The sequence below is a fragment of the Fukomys damarensis genome, unplaced genomic scaffold (assembly GCF_012274545.1).
Source record: "Fukomys damarensis isolate Sample0158 unplaced genomic scaffold, DMR_v1.0_HiC HiC_scaffold_6, whole genome shotgun sequence".
NCBI classification, from domain to species: Eukaryota; Metazoa; Chordata; class Mammalia; order Rodentia; family Bathyergidae; genus Fukomys; species Fukomys damarensis.
The window spans coordinates 7,150,386-7,171,487 of NW_022900918.1; the positions used below are offsets into that span (position 1 = coordinate 7,150,386).

The 21,102-nt window shown below is 30.6% G+C and overlaps 1 protein-coding gene across 2 annotated transcripts in view; it reads right to left on the bottom strand.

Annotated features, from left to right (window-relative positions):
• Klhl1 (kelch like family member 1) overlaps positions 1-21,102 on the bottom strand; it is a 369,118-nt gene that overhangs the window by 187,948 nt on the left and 160,068 nt on the right. For both annotated transcript variants that reach the window (XM_033760918.1, XM_010610816.2), the window contains exon 4: positions 15,006-15,202. In XM_033760918.1, coding sequence (XP_033616809.1) covers positions 15,006-15,202 — 197 coding nt within the window. The remainder of the gene's footprint in view (positions 1-15,005; positions 15,203-21,102) is intronic.

Here is a 21,102-nt window from a genome sequence, read left to right on the forward strand (position 1 = left end):
AAGGAAAAAGGAAAGAAAGAAAGAAAGAAAGAAAGAAAGAAAGAAAGAAAGAAAGAAAGAAAGAAACAAAGAAAGAAAGAAACAAAGAAAGAAAAGACATCTGTGCTAGTCACAGGGAAAGTCTTCAGTAACTGCTAACTAATATTACCCTGTGTTGCTCTCAGCCCTTCAGAGATTATCACAGCACTTCCTTTTGCTACAGGAGAATAACAGTTGAATACATTAGATTTAATAAATATAAATTAAACATGTGTAAAGAAAATGATTTTTACTATTAAATGTGTTATTTCACAAGTATATAACTAAAATGATTTTAATGCCAAACTATGTGTATATAAATATTTATTGTGCTCGTTTTTATATTTGTATTTTAATTGTATATAATTAATTGTGTGTATTGTAAAGCATTATTTCAGTGAACATGTCCATGCATTTAAATATTATCTGCATTCCAAAATTAACCACATTCCGCTGCTGTGAAGGTACTAATTTTATGTTTTATTTGACTACAATCATGATAAACTTTTTCTAACCATCTTTGTTTTGCTTTTATTGTAAGAGCAATTCATTCTTTACTTCTAAAAGTTATAATAAGAAATAGAAGTTCTGAAATTGTTGTACATTTTATTTTTCTTCTAAAATCAAATGAATTTGAATGCTGTAGTCCTAAAGGCCTGTATTAAAAGTAACAATTAATGATTAGAAATATTTAAACTGATGGCTAAGGAAAGAATCAAATCATAAAATTACTACTTTAAGAAAAGATAAAAATTGTGAAGTACAGTATAGAAACATCACTTAATGAATGGTGAGGCCCCTTATTATCAGTTTGTGTAATTTTGTTTTCTTTTGAATCTGTATAATTTTCTATGAACTACAAAAAACTAAACCTATAAGCATTTTCAGTTTTTGATTAATAGGGAAACTTTTATAATTTTACCTGTTGGTTTTGATTGAGAAGACATTTCAAAATAGTTTAAACCATATATTTTTCATGGCTTGAATGCAACTACATATTCTGAAGGCGTCATAAGACCTGTACCTGATAAGTCAGAAATACAATGGAGGGGAAATTCAGGAATGAGTGTGTATATCAAGTTATATATCTATGGTACATTCTAAGGCATACATTAAACATGATTTTAAAAAATAAACAATATGAAAAAACTAATTACAATTACTCTAATAAACCAGGTTAGAGTAAAATAATTATCATACCTAAATTATTATTTTTTTAAAAACTTCCCAAATGCCTTCAAATCACCACATATTTTTTCTTAAAATTTCAGGAAAATTCTTACTTAAAGATGAATATGTTGAGATAAGATCTAATAATGTATTGAAATTGTGACAAGGCATCTGGAAGAAAAGAACAGTAATATGTAATATTGTAAATAAATGAGATTGCCAAATTCTCATGGATGTGATGAACAATCTAACAATATGATTAGGAGAACATTTGGATTTATGACTGCATCAGAAAAAGCAAGAATGAATTTAGCAAAGCAAGAATAAAAAACTATAGCTTGAAAACTAAAACACTGGAACAATGAAAGGACTAAATAGATAGAAAGTATTGCATATGGTGGTTCAGAAGTCTAATTATTGAAGTGGCAGTATTATGCAAAGTCATCCATAGATCATTGTAAACCCTACCAAAATATTTGCTTGCTTATTTGCAGAAATTGGCAAGCTCTTCCTAAATTTGTATAAAATTTCAAGGGACAAAAAATAGCTATAATATCTTGTAAAAGAATAAATTGGAGAATTCACATTTCCCAAATTCAAACTTTACTTTTGTTTCCTTTATAAATGATCAAGAATCTGGTATGGGTATTAAGCAGAAACAGAAGTCAATGTAAAGTAATTGATATAGTTTTAATATCATTAGGAAACTAACAGAGAGATTTGCAAATAAAAATATATTCTTTTATGATCATAATATACAGTGTATTTAATATGGCTATTCTCTAATAATTTTGTTATGAAAAATTATTTTTATAGAATGGCTTTTATATTTTGCTAGTATCTACTTATAATATGTTATATGGAAATTTTTTTAAAAAGAAGTAATTGAGTGCAGAACTCAACTTTCACATTCATAGTCACTTAAACTCTAGCAAAAGTACCAGGAAAATTCAATGAGAAAAGACTAATCTTTCCAACATATGATTCTTGAAGAACATTCAAAGGAATAAATTTGGATATGTGGCCTCATACCATAGAACAAGTAATGCCTAATAAATCAAAGACCCAAATATAAAGGCTAAAAATTTTAGATGACAACATATATAGAAATTGCTGTAATCTTAGATATATCAGTGATGTCTCAAATATGACACCCAAGGCACAAACAACAACCAAAACCCTAAAAAAGTAGATGTGACATGATTGAAATTAAAAGTAATCTTTAAACAACATTATTATAGACTGAAATAGCTCACAGAGTGGCCGAAAATATTGTCACATTATTATTTTTTAAATCGTAGGATCACTCTCTACAGAGGTCTTCTTTCTGGCCTTATTTTCCATCCAAGCTGTGAGCCTATTTGTTGATGATAGCCATGCTAGGTTGGGCTTCCATCATCCACCCCATAATACAAGCATCGCACTCTTAATCCCAACATCACATTTTTTAATCCCAGCATTGCATTCTTATTCCACATTCACACAGCCTAAATCCAGCCACTTCCGAAAGCCCCACCTACAACCATATGAGTCTTTGGGGGGATCTCTATACAAAAGCCACAAAAGAAATTGAATCTTTAGTCAATTTCTGTTGTAAAACTCTGAAAAGGGTTAATTAGCTTGGAAAATAGTCTGGCAATTGTACAATATGTTATACACAGTGATCCGTGGCCATTTCACCTCTAGAAGCATAAACAAAATAAATGAAAAGTTATCCCCATGTAAAAACTTGCATATGAATATTGATTATTCAAAATGGCTCAGAATGTAAACAACTCTAAGATTTATCAAGTTATTACAGTAGAGATAAATTGAAGTGGCTAGACATAATGCAACAATATATATATAGCAATAAGAAGAAATGAAGCACTCACGTGCCATCACATGATTGAGGCATTAAATATTATTTAAGGGAAAGTCGTTCTCCAAGACCGTGTATTGTGAGATTTGGTCTTATGAGACGTTTGGAAATCTATGTAGTCAGAAAGTAGATTATTGGTGTTAAATGTTGGTTAGTTTAAGGAAAATGGAAAGTTAAAAGGTAGAAGTTCCTTTCTGAGGTGAAAGAAGTATTATAAAGTCGACTGTGTGTCTCTGCCTGCCTCACAATGTAAGGTCTCAGTAGCGAAAAAAAAAATGTGATGTTTTTATAACTAAAATATAACTAAATTGCAGATTTTCAATTGGTGAATTTATGTATGTTATTTCTATATTAATATTAAAGCATAAAATATTTTTAAATAGTTATGTAAGCAGCAATCATTTATGGATCACCTACTATTGCAGATAGTGTTTTATTGTGAAGATATTAAGGTGTTATATCAGTGATAAAATGGTACTTATAAACATTATCTTGAAATGCATTTGTATTTCATAGAAATTAAAATTTAACAAGATATTTGAGAATAACAAGAACCAGAACAAACTATACTGATGACCTCTAACAAATTAGTAGAAGTGTCTCACAATGATGAGATACATCTCAAGTGAATTGCTGAAAGACAAATAGTTGTATCAACATCATTAAAAAGCAAACTTCTCTAGTCTCTAATGCAATTTTTTTCTTTTTTTGTAACATTTTTCCACTCAAAATTCATAAAATTTTATTCATTATTCATTTGTCAAATGAAGGATTGATAGTTGTCCTGTGCTATCTCATTTGATTAAGCCAATCTTCGGAGTTGGTAAGTTTTTCATTTGTTGATTTACAAGATTTTTATGAATATAAATATAATACATTATATATTATTTTATATTTACATATTTATTTAATTTGAGTCTGCCATTCATTGATTCATATATTTATTTCATAGGCTACCAAATCAAATATTTACTTTGAGATATTTTTGATAGATCTAGGATTGCTTGGCTCAAGTTATTATTAAGTTTTATTTATATTAAGCTGGATCGCTTCTCGGCCTTTTGGCTAAGATCAAGTGTATATTAAGCTGGAATACATCATATTTTTTGCTTTTTTGAAATCATGAAGTAATAACTCTCAAACCATTTTATCATTTACAAAAGTAAAAAAATAAAAGGTATCAATGTGATCTGATAGATTTTAATTGTTTCATTAAATGGTCCACTTTTGACTCTAAATGCTGCAGTAAAATAATATTCTTTCTTGTGCCAAGTGATATTTTAGTTAACAGACAACTAAACCATGACAGATCATTACAGGCTTCTTACACATTGCAGCAAGCTGTTCAAATGCATACCACAACACTGCTCACTTAAAAATCAAGCTTTAGAGCTTGGAGAATAGATCAAATTTTAAGCTTCCAATGCTGGATAATATCTTCCCCCATAATTAATCCAAGCACTATAGAAAATACAGTTTACCTCAGTCTCCTTCAAAAACTGAAACATATAATTATATATTCAATTGATGTCTTCCAATACATAAGAAATGGCACATTTGACTAATAAAAATAACATATTGTCTATTTTTGATTTGTGTTTGTTTCTACTTCAATATCAAAATTATAAACATATAAAATATAGGAGTTAATAGGACAATAATGAACATAATACAAGTGAATCGAGTAGTACCTGCCCTGGGAAATTTTTGAATTTTTAAAACACCGCATGGTACTCTGTATGAGGTATAAATTTTTGTTCTCATGTATTAGTTTAAAAAATCAAATAAAAAAGATATGAACTAGTATTAGTATAGAGTTCACTACCAAAAACAGATTTTTTCAGACTAATATATTTAACCAATGTCGGTATAGATATCTACCGGTAAATATATATATATATATATATATATATATATATATATACACGCATAATAAGCAGTGCCTACACATAATAATGTTCATAACTTTTCTTTTTTCTTCTAGTCAACCATCATATAAACATTGATAAAAACTACAGTGTTTTAATTTTTAAAAATATTATAGCAAAAGACATCATCCCATTAATCCTTCTCAAAATATTCCCAGCACCTTGTAGGCATTTATACCATTCTTGTTATTCTCTAAAACAGTTCTAGAAGTCCTCTTTCATGAGTGCCTTTGCATGGTATGATAAAAAATATATTGTATGTTGCTGTTGAGTGTAATCTAGTGGAATAACAGGCTCACACAAACATTAGGGTGAATCCACATATACCTTATTCACCAGATTTGGCACAAAGCAACCTTTGGCTCCCCACCCTCCATCAAAACCGTGAAAGGTAAACATTTAATTTAGATTACTGCAGCACTCATCATAGCCAAACTAAAGTATCTTCTATTTTCACATTGCCTATCTTATAGGATTTTTTTACTTACTATGTGTGTGTTCTTATTCACATGCTACAAGTAAAAATTAAAAACAATTTATAACATTGGTGATTAGCTTAATATCTATAAGAAATAGAACTAAATTATATTTCTATTCATACCTTTGAATATCCCATTATGTTATTTTAAGTTATTATCTTTAAAAAATGCTTAAAATGATATAGTATCAAGCAGGAACATTTATCCCATTTTACATATACTTATTCAGTCCTATGTCTATTGATAAAATTGCTACAGTTGATTAACACAGTGTATGACATCTTTAGATGTTCCTCAAAAGCCTCATGTACTCATAGCTGGGGTTTTGTGCTGCTGGCTGTATCTAGAGCATGTGATACTGAGATAAAGGGAACTAAATTAGTCCATTGATGGAATTAGCATTAACGTGGGTGTGGCTGAATGGATTTACAGGAGACAGAAGCACTATCCTGTATGTGGATGGCACCACTCAAAAGGCTTGTAGCCCAGATGGAATAAAAGGGAAAGTCTGCTGCTGCTTGCTGCTTCCTGTCTTCTTCCAACTCACTGTTCCTCCTATCTTATGCCTCTCCAGCATGTTGTTCTAGCTTAGAGCTAGCTGACCTTGGACTGAAATCTCTACAAACAATGAGCTGAAATAAACCTTTGCTCCTTTATTTTGTGGGTGTCAGGTATTTTTTCTCACAAGAACAAGTAAATAAGACACAAAGCTTACTTGTCATTATTTTCAAGAATTCAATCATTTCACTAATTATATAATATATAACTTTAGAAGAATTTAAGTATCATTGTTATGTTGTTCAATTTATCATTATGTAAATAATAATAGTTATGTAAGTGCTTATTGGGATTAAGTCCACAATCTAAATTATTATATTTATGGTATGTATATAGATCCAGATCTGAATCTCATTCTTCATGCTTTTGCCCCCTTCTTCTTACTATGATTCAGTAGTTATTTTTTATTATGAAATATATATTACATAATCTGCTATTAAATAGAAATACATACATTTAGCCTGGTAGTAATAGTATTTATTCTGTGCCCTTCTAAAAAAAATTGGGTTTGAATTTTTTCCTCTATGGTGATGATGATAAAACTTTTATAGCTGCCAATGAAAACAAAAAACCCATTGCTGTATACACGCCATGGGTTTACCATCACGATTCTATGGTATAGTTTTCTGTGAAATCTAATGATATATATTTTATATTTCCAATGTGAAATAATAAATATAGTCCTTGAATATAAAGTAGAAACTTGAAAACATATTTTAATTAAAAAATTTATAAGCACGTAATAGATGGAATATAACTTGCTAGTTTTGAAAGAGCTGATAGTGAAATCCAAAGAATATAGACATATTTATTTATTTATTCTAACATATTAATGAGGTGAAAAAATAAAATCAGATACAATATATATGTCTAAATATTTTGGGTTAGTAATAAATATTACAGTTACATTAGTAATATTCATAAATTTTAATTATAATACTTTACAAATTATGGAAAAAGTATTTATCCACCATTTTTTAAATATCATTAATTTTGTGCCTAAAATGAGAAGGTTGCACTACTTAAGAGTAAGAATACAACCATGAGCAAATTAGAAGCAGTTTGTTGCCATATGTTATGTAAAAGTCTAGCTCTGTGCATAGCTTTAGTTTATCTAGAAAAACTTGTGTTTTGTGACAAACACCTGCTAACAAATTAGAAATTATTTTCCTTTAATTTAATATGGTTCTATAATAAGTTTCTAAAAACATGCAGAAATACCCCTTTTCTACTCTGCATTGTGTACAAAGGGCAGAATGGCTTTCCCCGCTGGCAAAGATTGATTTATTCTGTTTCCTTTAAACTATAATCTATCCTCTGTCTTTTCTTTTTCTATAAAACTCACTCATAAAGATCTTAAGCAAAAATATAGTCCTCTAGAGAGAAATCAAGTTAAAATGAAAAATCTCAAATGCAGCATAAAAAGAAATTAGTTCCATAATGTTATTCATTAAAAAATATAAATGTTCTACAAAATTATTTTATGATGTGAAATTATTAAGGTAAAATGAAGCTTTCATATGTATAAAAGTGAATTTCTTTTTCTCATTTACAAAAGGAAATTATTGATAGAATTTGTTGAAGTTTGTGATTGTTAAATGAAAAGACGCCTTAGGCAAAATTTTCTAACTTTTCTTCCTTCTCATAACTCATAAAAAGATCCTTTGAACTACTTTAATATTGGAGGAGTATTGTTTATCACACGTGGCAATTCTTCAGACAAAAATTACTGAAGTTATTTACAGAGCACTTTTGAGCTATGAAAATGCTTTAAATGTATGTTTATAAAAATTGTAAACATTAGTATATTTTCATATAATTTTATTAGCTATACAGCTGCCACAATCTAACATATGTAATAAATCTACAGAAATTTAAATATTCTGGACAGTAAATTCAAAGTATTAAATTTTTGAATGGTTGAATTTGTGTTGTATGTTATTATTTTTGTTTTATTTTGTTTTGTTTTTTGTACAGGGGATTGAATTTGGGACCTTGTGCTTGCAAGGCAGCTCAGATGGAACCACTGAGCTAAATCCCTGGCCCTGTATATTATTATTTTAGGTAGCTGTATTCTATATTGCTGTGTTTTAGAAAAAGTTTGGTGGAAGAAATGAAATTTTAAAACTGAATAACAAAAATGAAATAAATAAATTCCCTTTAAAAAACAAAATAAATGGACTGTTTTAAAGAGATTAAATCTTATAGAGTAATATTAAATATTAGAGTAATATCAAATACATTTCTATCAATTTATTCAATTCAATGTTTATATTTTTTTCCAGTAAAATGAGCCTTCAGTCTTAGTAGATAGACATACCAGTGTCTGCTTTACAGCACAAGTAAGAACTGCCCTTCAGGAGAACTCAATTCTGGAAATCTAATGGATGATACGGGTGGTAGTGGATGAGAAATTAACTTATTTCTGATAATTATAATAGTAGTCTAATTTAGGAGTAGAACAAAACACATACACACACACACACACACACACAGAACTAGAGAAACTGCCTTCCTACCTAGGCTCCCATATATTTCCTTGTATTCATGATCATTAAATATCAATAAAACTGTTCTTCCAAACTGCTTACTGTACTTGTACTGCCAGTTCTGATGGCTGATAAATAAACACTGAAAGCCAAACTTTCAAGTTAGTAATTACATATAATTTAAACATCTAACTCAGCCCAGGCATGTGTACAGGACAGTGAAATGGGTTAACACAAAGTAATAGATAACACAAAGAAAAGACATGAAAGTTAATTTTTGGTACTAATGCATCACATGATACTTGTGAGAAAAATATGAATGAAGTGAATTTTATTTTGGTGATTTAGAAGAACAAGAAAATCTAAGCTTTAATTCTCCAGAGGAAGCCCTAATTTATGGTTTATTAGAAGAGTTATTGGTAAAGATAAAAAGTATGCTTTTAGCCAGAAACCTAAAGAAATGCCAGGTATTTCAAAACCACGAAAGAACTCATCTTAATAAAGTGTGTTCTTCCCCCCGCCCCCAGGCATTGCTATAATGGCTGTGAAGGGCAAGTGAACAATACATAGACATTTTTAGTTCTATCACAGTGAAATTCAACTATTCTTATGCTGACTCTAGAAAGCTTCATGCTCCAGCTGTTATTCTCACGCATTTCAAGGACACTGATGAACACAGAAGCCACTAATTAGTTATATTGACACTGCCTCGTCTCCAGCATAAACCTCATGAAATGTTGTTAGTTCTGAGCAAAAAGTGAACCAAATGAATAGGAAAATGAAAAAAAAAAATCTGAGCAGCATATTTCATGGAGTTTTCTTATTGCAGCTAAGTTTAAAGGTATAATCAGTATCAAATAATCCATGCTTTGTGTTGTGGGCATAAGAAACATGACCTGATAAATAACGTGAAATGCACTCATTGCTTATACATATTAGTTAGGGCATTGTATTTATTTTAACATAGTTTATCACAGGTTCAATATCGTGTTTCAGAATATTTTGTCTATGTATTCTAAGTAAATTAATTAATATTTCAGAACCACAATTTTTATCATGTTTAGAATGGTAGAACTCATTTCCCGTGTAGGGATTTTGAAAAAGATGAATTAAGTATATGTAAGATCTACAACAAAGCCTGCCATGCATTATTCACTTATCTTGTAGCACCATGAGAGCCAGTAAAGGAAAACATTACTCTCAATCGAGCTGCTGTTTATTTGCCAAACAAAATGTGGACATGGTTTACTTTCCATTCTCCTTTTTCTCCCTCTCTCTGTATATATGAAGTCTACCATCTATTCTTGTGAAGTATTGACCCCTCTTCTTGGTCTCACCTTTGAATTTTCCCTATGCCAGCCTTGCAACAGTCTTAAAATTAAAATGTGTCCCTCATTTGGTCAAAGATTTTCAATGGGATGGTATAATACTCAAGACAAAAACTGAATCCTTTGCAACGTCCCCATAACCCTGTGACATTTGGTTCTCTAGGCTCATAAATTATCTCTGTTCCCTGTCTTCTCCACCATATCCATCTCACTTCAATTCCCTTAACCAGAACAAACTCCTTCTCACCTCAGATTATGAGTCCATGCATTTCAATCTCTCATGAATATTCTTTACCAACTCCTCCACTAATTCTACATCATCTATTAAAACTCAATCCAATCATCATTAATTTAAAAGGCTTTTTGTGTTTGATTCTCTCATAGAATCTTATCGTTTTGCTTTGTAACATTTACATACATACATATGAAATCAACTATACCTAAAACCATATAATCACAATTGGTGGTGATAATTTACTTATTTTTTACTAATGGCAATATCATATCTATTTAGTTCATGCTTACATTCCATAGTACCTGATATACTGCAGTCAATAATAATTCATCAATTCACTTATTTATTTAACAACAGAAACATTACATAATCATTTACTCACGCATTTAAGTTACATTAGTTTACAGATGAACTACTGTCTGGTGTAGTGCAGTGGTACACACACATGCAAATCCAGCACTCTGGAAGACCAAGACAGGAAGATCACAAATTCTAACCTGGTTGGATAGCTCGGCCATTCAATGAGACTCTGTGGCAACTTAGTCATTTAAAGAGACCCTGTATCCCAAGAAAGAAATAAAGAAAAAGGCTAGGCATGTAGCTTGGTGGAGTTCAGTGCTAAGGCCACAAGTTCAATCCCTAGTACCATAATAAAAACAAAAAAAACAAAGAAAGAAAAACACACAACCAATTACTACCTAAACTTATTATCTAAGTGGGATGAGTAGACAATAACTAAAAAACACATAAGAAACACATACTGTAAATCTAGGCTATAAAGAATATGAAGTAGTTCAAGGAAATTGAGAGTTTTGAAGAAACTTTTGCTTTAAATATAATATGCAGAAGAGATCTCTGGGGAAGTGGTGTTTGAGCAGCGATCTGAATGACAGAGTTAGAGCGGATATTAAGCTTTGGTAAAATAGTATTTCTGGGAGAGAATTTGAGAGCATACACAAAAATCTTCAAGTCATATTATGCTTGATCTATTCAAAACATTAAAAAAATGACTGAACTTCTACAAGACAGGAAAAATTATAGAAAGAAATGTACTGGAAAGAGTATTAGACATAAATCACATAAAGTCTTGTTTAATGAGTGAATTCAGGACTGATATGACTTAAAATCTTAAAGATTATTCAATGAAAAAATGACAATTAACCTATTGCAATGCACTAGACACTTTTCAGGACATAAAAATCAATGGAGAAGAGTTGTTCTATACCAAAAATAAGTGTGTCCTATAGTTCTGAAGATCATTCACACTGACACAAAATTATAATAATAAAGAAAGTGTATGATGACATCACATAATCTTAGGGAGAGGAATACATATATGGTAAATGAGGAAGAGAACATCATGAAAAGTTTCAGATATTACTTTGGTATGGATAAAATCAAACTGCAAACAAAGATCACTTGGACTTTGATAGCAGTGATACTAGCAAGGAAAATATTTGAGGAAAATGGAAAAGAAGTGAATAAACAACAACATATTTAGATGAGGTGAGGATAGTACTATTTAAGTTTGAGAAATATTATTAGGTAGTATTTTAAAAGCTAACTGTGGAGGACACGTTTATGAGAATATTAAGCTTCAATCTGATATGTTGAAGACTTTACTGATTTAAGACTTCTTTATTGATTAGCAAGAAAACCCCACTCAATGAAAAAACAAACACTATTCTAAATAGGAAAGGAGATTGGGAACTAGAGGTTCAAATAGCTATTAAAATTCTTGTGGAAGACGAAATTCAGGGAAAAGTCTATTAATGATCTCAAACTCCTTTTCAATATAATTTTTCTCAAAAGGACAAAAGCATTACCTTCCTCAGGAACCTCCAGAAATCTGTCCTAAACTGTCTCAGACTGCATCCATGAAGGAAACAGATTTTAAGAGCTTACTTGGAAACTTTTTAACCTAAGCATTTACCTACCTATTTGCCCACAAATGCCTGTGTAGAAAAATTGCTGTTCTCTTCCACAAATACTGTTTATTGGCAAACTGCTGTTGGGATTGCTGGAAAAAATGAAGTCCTAGGTATCTCCTGTCCAAGACAGAGCTCATCCTGAGGAGAAGTGGTGATGATGACTGGTGGAAACATACCAGCCGGAAGAGAAGGGAAAATCAGAAGACTGAAGCAGACTCATCGGCATTCCATCCATTTTCGTATACTCTTTATCGACTATAAAACTAGGCTTTCACGTAATGTTTAACATGAACTGACGATTACATTACTAACATTAAAAAAACAGAATAAGAAGCAAACACTACTACTTTAGAATTAAGTCCATTCTATCAAACACATGAAGACAGATCCTGCCATGATCTAATTTTATTAAGCTACAGACAACTATGATTTTTTTCAATGTTTCTTCATATTTCATGCTTCCAAGGTATTTCCAATTGTGGTTATTTTAATCTGTTATTGTTTGTGACCTTGTCCTGCTTTTAAAAGGGACATCAGATTTAACAAAGATCTCAAGTGATGTGAAACAGCACAGTGGGACTATTTCCTTCAATGATTTTTGGTGTTGTCTCTATACACATGAAGCCACAATTAAAGCTAATATCTTATAATTAGTTTTACAATTCTGCACGATATAATCTTGCCATCAAAATTTTATAGTACGTTCCACATGAACCATTTCAAAGCCAAGTCACCTTCCCTAAATTGATGTTGTAATCATTCACACAAAATCCATAACTGTTGCCAAATAAATGAGTGAAATTTCCAAAGGAAAGATACAAATGATAGAGATAGCCAAAGAAATACAAATTCTCATGTAAAGTCTGGACTTTGAATATCATGTTCTATTCTAAATAACGTTAGCAAGAAGATTACAAATTTGACAAGATAAATGTTGCTTATGTAATTAACAATCAAACAAATGACACGCGCAAGTAACAAAATTAACCCTATTCCAGATGTAGTAGGAAAAGTGGGATGACTTTACTGCAACAGTTAAATAGAAAAAGAATAATAGTACAAGTTTGTTAAGCTTCCTTTCAAAGAACTGGTTAAATAAATTATATAAGAATATGTGCCCTATTGGACAAGGATCAGAAGAAAGTATTTCATAGGAAAATAATAACAGATGCAATTGCAACAGGAAAAACTTAGATGTACAAAAAAAGAACTAGGTAGTAAATTTTCTTCTCTAAAATAATGACTATGAGAAATTGCAGATTACTATAGATTTATTCTGCAAAATAATCTGAAATCATTTGAATTTCAACAAACGTGATACAAAACATATGTCATTCAAACCTAAAATAAACTAATATGAAGCAATGTAGAATATAGAGTGTCTTACATTTCTCTTTTAAATGCATTCTCTTTTAGGGTACACATTTAAAATCTTTATAGAAAATAATTATTGTTGGTACTCTGCAGTAAGATACAGAACAATCCAGGCAGCTGCAACTAACACATTTTCATAAGCAAATTAATAATTTCCAACTACACCAGAAGGGACCATTTTCCCATTGGAAATGGCAGCATATTGTTCCTTGTCTTAGCTAAGCCAGGAATCCCTAATTATAATGAAATGTGCCTAATTAAATGACAGCAATTAGACTTTGATATTTTGGTTAATGAAGTATTTGTTTACATTGATTTTGTATGGTTCATATAATTTCTAAAGTAGGACTGTTATACGTTGAGAAATATTTCTAAAAAAGGATTTGACAATAGAATTACAAATCACGAATCGCCTTTTTATTTCTACGTTTTCATCTTATTTACTAATCTGTTTAAAGGATTAAAGAAGAAAATAGCATTGAAACTGTGTTTAAGGATAAAATTTAGAATACTTTTCAGTGTTTAAATCCATTAAAGATTCACAATGTTAAATTTCAAAATCTGAATCTTTAATTAAATTGGAACCATCAGGATTAATAAGATTGATATCAGGTAACCTCTTCTCTTGATTTGGAAAGGAAAAAGTCTGTAATACTTTAAAATTAGTTGCCTCAATAATGACAATAGAACCCTTACTGATTTAAATGATAATAATATGAGAAAAAAGTGATAGCACTTACATAGGGCTTACTCTAATTCAGAACATATATGAAATGATTTGGGGATACTTTTTTCTGCCACATAAAATATAATGGGCATCAAACACTCTAAATGGATTATTCTATTTTAGACTGGAAGTTATGGAAAAACAAATTCTACACCATAATTATCACAGGTTTAAATTGTACTATTTAAATGACTTTTACAATCTATAAGGTTAGTGAAAATGCATATGCTTATGAAATAAGAATAAAAAGACAAATATAAAATGGGCTTAAGCTACTTTAAGAAATTTTACACAGTAATGGTCATTCATTTTGAAATTTTGAATTATGAAATAGTATGAAAAGTCAAATTTATAGAATGTAGATTATTTTAAATATTTAAATATTCTGCTTTAGAATATAAATTCCCAATAAACTGTTCCAGAATCTCACATTCACTATTAAGTCAACACTATAGTTTATATCCTACAACTGTTTTTCCTCCAAATCTTATAGGCGTAGCTACTTGTATTCCGTACAACATGCTCTAATGCAAGGGTTGAAAGAAAAATACTGAAGACAAAATAAGGCATATGTGCAAATGCATGTAAAAAAATTGATATTCTGGGAGCAGGTAAGGAAACTTAGTTACACAACTTTTAAAATTCGAAGTAGTCAATAACAACATCTATGCTGCCTGCAAAGTATAAGTACAGGCAGAAAAGCAGTAAATATACTGAGAAGTTTGTTTTCACATGGAATTATAAAACAATATTATAGTAGAATTTCTCATAATATTTGATAATAAAATGTGCTAAAAGTACAGCATTCCTTTTAAATTTTTAAAAGTTGTTCAATATCTACACATCAATCTTTTCACCTTTGATAATATAGCATCCATGTCTAGTATTAAATACTATGTTTTCTTACCATTGTGTAGCTGTGGGCCACTTTCATTAATTCGATGCATCCTTGGGCGTCTGCGAATGCTCGGATTCCTAGGCAGTTGGAAGGATGCAGAAGCTTCATGAGGAAGTGGCAGCACACTTCTACTACCTGGGGCAGCTGAAGAAGGCACGCTGCAGCAAGAAGATTCTCAATGGTGTCTTCCTTCAATTCCAGGCAACCTAAAAGGAAATGAAGGCAAATATGGAATAGTTTTTAACGTAAAATAACCCGAAAAATTGTCTCACTTAAACAATAGGCCAACGTATTACAAATTCGCAGACTGGGTCGAGAAGTAAGATAAATTTATCTCAGAAGAGGCAGGAAATTGCTTTAAGCACCATGCATTTCTTCATATAATACTCAAAATTACTCAGTAGATGTAAAAGCAGTTTCAACTAAGACATTTGTATATATTTTGAAATAACTGTGGTGCTTCTACTTTTTGTGAAATATTAAAAAGAGGGAAATAATGTTGAAGATAAGTATTCAGACATAGAGGAGCACAGATTCACTGTTTCCTAAAACTGCATGAATATGAAATACTTGTGGGCATGAATACTTAACATATATCTTTTAATTTATACAGACATGATTTAATTTCTGATATTTATTTCCTTTTAATTAGTAATATTAGCTACAAAATGTAAGTTTTCAGCAATATTTTTTCCAAAATTTGGAATAATTTATTAAAGAATTGGACTTGGAGTAAACTCATCTTTGAAACATTCTGAATCAAAGTCTGCGGTTAGATTTTAGTTAGCAGATGGATGCATTCAATGATTTTAATCTCAGACTTCCTGTTTGTATCTGATTATGTTTTGATAACTTATACAAATTATTTATTTCATTTTTGTTAAACAGACCAGTAGCTCTTCACTAGAAGTGTCCTCACTCTTTTTTTCCTGAACACAGTCTCAGGCAGCATTTCCCTTGTGTAATAGGGGACATAACATAACATACTCGTACCACGAGTAGAAGGGTTTGTATGTGTGTTACTGAGACCAGCCCTCTGTCTCTTTTATCAGCTGTTAAAACTGATAATAAAAACAAAGCAGATGGAAAATATGCGTGAGAGACCCTGGGGCCTAAATCAAAACCTGGAATCATTAACTTCAAGTGTTAATGTTCAAATAATATACACTAAGTATTTGAATATATATAATTATATAGGCTCTTGTAGATTAATCAATTGTAAGTTACAATTTTTTTGTTTTGTTGTTACCCAGAAAGTATAATAATGTGAAAAATTTTTACCATATACCTTTTGCCTTTTGTTGTCTCTATTTTATTAAATTAATCAAATTTTCTAGTGCATTGTACAATTAATCATTTAAAAGACAAACTTTCTTTGGTTGTTATGATTGCAAATACAGAGTAGTAGTAATAGAGAAGAACTATTCCCAGTATAATAATTTTATTAACTTTGTTTAGAAATTATTGACCTTTCTGAATATGAGCAGGTATTTCATAAATACTGGAAAACTTGCCATTTGTATTTAAATTATTCTGCATCTCTCCCTGCTTTCTCTATTTGTCTCACAGACTGTACCTAAGGTGTGTGAGTGTGTGTGTGTGTGTGTGTGCAACGCCTCATGTTCTCCTTCATGTCTTTTTCGTATCTTGTATTCACAGATTGTCCCTTTAGTATATCTAAAATTTTATTTATTCCTCATCTTTTAAAGCCTCAGTAACTTTTATTTTTACTTCTAACCACTTTCTCCATAATTTTATTTGTACCATGATGTTAATGTTTTCATATCCATCTTCAAGTTAATGGATAATGACAGATATAGCCAAGAAGAACAAGGGAGTGGGAGGAGGTGAAAGGAAGGAAGAAACAAGAAAACGAAATAGAAGAAAAAACTAGAAATGTAGGTTTGTATATAGGGAAGGGAGGAGGGCTTGAGCAGAGAGGGGAAAGGGGAGAAAAAGAAGAGGCAGGAAATATTATGTACACGTGCAGATTCCCTATGATGAGTGCTATCACTGTGTATATCTAAAGTGTACCAATAAATGTCTTGCTAAGAAAACACACTGATTCCAAACAATGTATACAAATTCTAGAAGCTCTTTCCATAATCTTTAATTTTAGAAGTTACTCCAGTGAGAATTTTCTTTCTACCGAATTTTAATTCATAAATCACCAATTTTTTATGAAATCAGGCTATTTGCACTGTGCTATATCCCAAGACCTTTTTAAAATGTTTTTAATTTTGAGACAAAATTGTACAAGTCACTAATTTACCTAGGCTGGATGGAGCTTTCAGTCCTCTTGCTCAGCCTCCCAGAGTACTAGGATTACATCAATATAGCACCATGCTTGTTATCAAAATAAAAGTATTTGAAAATTAATTTCAGAAATCATATTTCAAGCTTAACTTCTTCAGGAACTAATATCTAAGAATAAAGATATTCTCCGTAGCAGTGGTATTCTCCAATATAGTCTTCAATACATTATCACATGATACTGATAAATCATTATTTATTACAATATATATTTTACCAAATGTTCTACTTGTGGCATATAGATTTTATTTTATATTAAGAATCGATTCAAGAATGATACATTAAATTGACTTGCTATGTTTCTTTATTCTCCTTTGAAGCAGTTTTCACAGTATTTTTGTCACCCATGATAATTACTTTGAAGAAGAATCCAGACTAGTTGTTTTGTGGAATACTTCATATTGGACTTACATTATTTCCCTCTGACTGGAGGTAGGTCACCTCTTTGGTAGGAACACCACTGATCCTACACATTCTCAGAGACACCAGTATGTCCCTTTGTTGCTATATCCTACGTCTGTCATTGTGTTTAAGGCAGTGTCTGCCATATAGCTTCGTTTTTTGTTCTTTTGTTTGTTTGTTTTTTGAGACAGGGTCTCACTATGTAATTGAGATTGACCTGGAACTCACTATGTAGCCCAGGCTGGTCTCGAACTCACAGCGACACTCCTGCCTCAGCCTCCTGAGTGCTGGGATTACAGGGCATGGGCCACCATGCCTGGATATATATAGCTTCATTTTAAATGAATTTTTTCTTTTTAATTACTGAGCAGTCTATTTGATGAGAAATATCTTTATTTTCAAAAATGCCGTGTCACCCATAAAATACTATGTTTAATAGGTAAAAAGTAGTATATTTTATTTATAAGTTTTACTGAAAGAATAACATGGAAGTAGCATTTAAAATATGCTTTCAATTTTAGCAAAGATTTGATAAAGCAGAAAATGAAGAGTGAATAAAGTGGAGATAATAAATTGAAAAGAACTGAAAGTAAAGTAAAATTAAAATATGATTTATTATACATTAATTTTCGATTAATTTAAGTTCTTATATTTTCATTTATATGAGATGAATTTTTATAAATAATGAAGTTAAAATAGCTATTTAAAATATAAAGATTTTCATTAAGTTACAAGGATCCTACCATTCGGATGTGGTCAATTAGTAGAAAATTCAGAATCATACTTCAATTCAGCAGAGAAGCTATTTTCCTATAGCAATAGTGTTTTGGGGCATTTATAGTTCACATAATCAATAAGATTATCATAAACTAGTGTTGTCTAACAAGATCTGTATCTGAACTTCGGAGACTCATATTGATGTGAATGATTTTCAGACTCTATCTATCAGACTAAATCTATATAATTTAAGGAATATGAAATACTGTAGGAGAATCAGAAAAAAGTATTGTATAAATTATAGCAATCTATATTTTTACATAAGTTTTAGTTGATTATTGAACTGTATCCCTACATTTATAGAAACAAGTTAAATTGGAGGACAGAAAATGAGCACATTTAAATTCATTGCTTTGTACTCATAATTCATTATAATTTCTAATGAGTTTTAAGATATATATCTTCAAAATATTTTTTTTAATTTTTTATTGAGTTTATTGGTACATTTTAGGTATACAGTACAGTTACATTCATCATTGGGATCTTGTACCTTTATATGACAGGTCTTGGTTCTCATTTTTTCCCCTTGTCCCTGCCTTCCCTTCACCCTCTCGCCCCTCGCATTTACAAATATTTTATTTCAATTTTTTCATTTTCTCATATTTTTTTCATTTCCCTTATTACCTTTCCCCTACCCTTCCTTAAGTGAAATAAATAAGTCACTTGTGTGTAAATACAGAATAGTTTCTCTGGTGTGAATAAACTATAATGGTACATAAGATCCTAATGAGATAATTGACCATGTGAAATAGAAAGAAAAGGGCTAAAGGTGTATTTCTTCAAATTATTGTAATGATATAAAACTTCAGAGAAATTTTATATAATGTATTCAGTAAAGTCATCAAGAAGGGGTTTGCATGCTTCTTAGCATAGATTTTATGGAAAAAATCAAGTAAAAATAATAAATGCTGGTATTATGGCTTTTTTACCTAACTGTGAGTTCAGAACATCCAAAGGGTGACTCTCTGGAATTAATTTACTCTATGTCTCAGTGGTATTTAAGTAGAAATCCAGTAGCACAATAACCCTGAGCTGTTGTGATAAAAAACAAAAAAAAAAAAAAAAAAAAAAAAAAAAAAAAAAAAAAAAAAAAAAAAAACAAAAAACACCTGACAGCGGGCCTGGGATTTGGCTGGTTCGTTCCACCCTTTGCCTCACAAGTGCAAAGTCCCATGTTTGATCCCACTGTGCAAAAAAAAAATAAATAAAATAAATAAATAAAAGAAAAGAAAAAGAAAAGAAAAGAAAAAAACATACTGGTAAGATTTGCTTTTGATAGGAATGGCTCAATGTGCGACTCTAATTGCATATGCATTCCAATATATACTGAATGCCCATTTCATTGTGAGAGCTGAGAATATCGGTAGCTCTGCCTATGTCATTAGCACCTAATAAAAATGGAGCAATTCCCCTAATGATGTTCGTTAGTTGGCAATATCTTATACATTGTTATAATTTAATTTAGGGAGAAAAGTGTGTATCCTGTAAAAGGATAGAAGAAGTGAACTTTTTGAAATATGGTCTAGATTTTCCCTTGATTTTATTATGCTGGTCTCTGTCCTTGCCCATTTATAATACACTTCCTTTTGCCATAATAAATCATAGGCATTGATATGGCTATAACCGGGGTTATTTGTGTTCTCTCTGAATTATTGAACCTGGGGGTTAGTTTTAGGGGCCTTCCAATATAGTATTCTAATCAGAAGAGTTGTGGTGGTAGGCTAGAATGTCAATATCCTTAACATTTCAGTTCATCACAAATTATTATATAGATTTATTACAAGCATATTCAAAATACAGAAGACTTTTTGTGAAAATTACAAAATAGTTATAATTCATACATTAATGCAATGAACCCAGAATAGTCAATTTGAAAATAAATGTTGTCACTAAGAATATAACTTGGTTTTATTTATTTTATTGATTATAAGTCTGAAGTAATAAAACTTCATTGCTATCGTTCTAAGCAAAGACAAATAAATCAACAGAACAGAACAAAGTTCAGCCCACCCCATATATGAACAAAAAGGGTATGGGAAGACTCAGAGATGATTCATCTGAAAAAAAAACAGTCTTTGAACAATTCAGAAAACCACATATGAAACTTATACTGCAATATCTCACAAAGTATATAAAATTTAAGATGGATCTAGAACTAAATGTGAAAATTAAATTATAAATGACTTGTAAAAATATGAGAAATCCCTTGGAACTGTAGGTTAATCAGAGATATCCTAATAAATATTAAAAGCATAACCCAAAAGAATAAGTTGGTACATTGGACTGCATGAAAATCACCACGAGAGACACCACTAAAGAACACAAGTTGAACTGTACACTGGGAAACAGTCACAAGTCTTATATCTGATAAGCTATCATATACAGAATGCATGAAAAAATAACCTCTCAAAGCCAACAATAAGAAAAATATAAAAATGGGGAAAACGATTTAAAAATAAATATTTTTAAAAGTCTATGAATGGAAACTGCTGAATGTCATTGGTGTTTCTAGGTAGGGGAAAAAATGAGAACCAAGACCTGTCATGTAGAAGTACAAGATTCCAACAATGAATGTAACTGCACTGTATCCCTAAAACGCACCAATAAACTATAT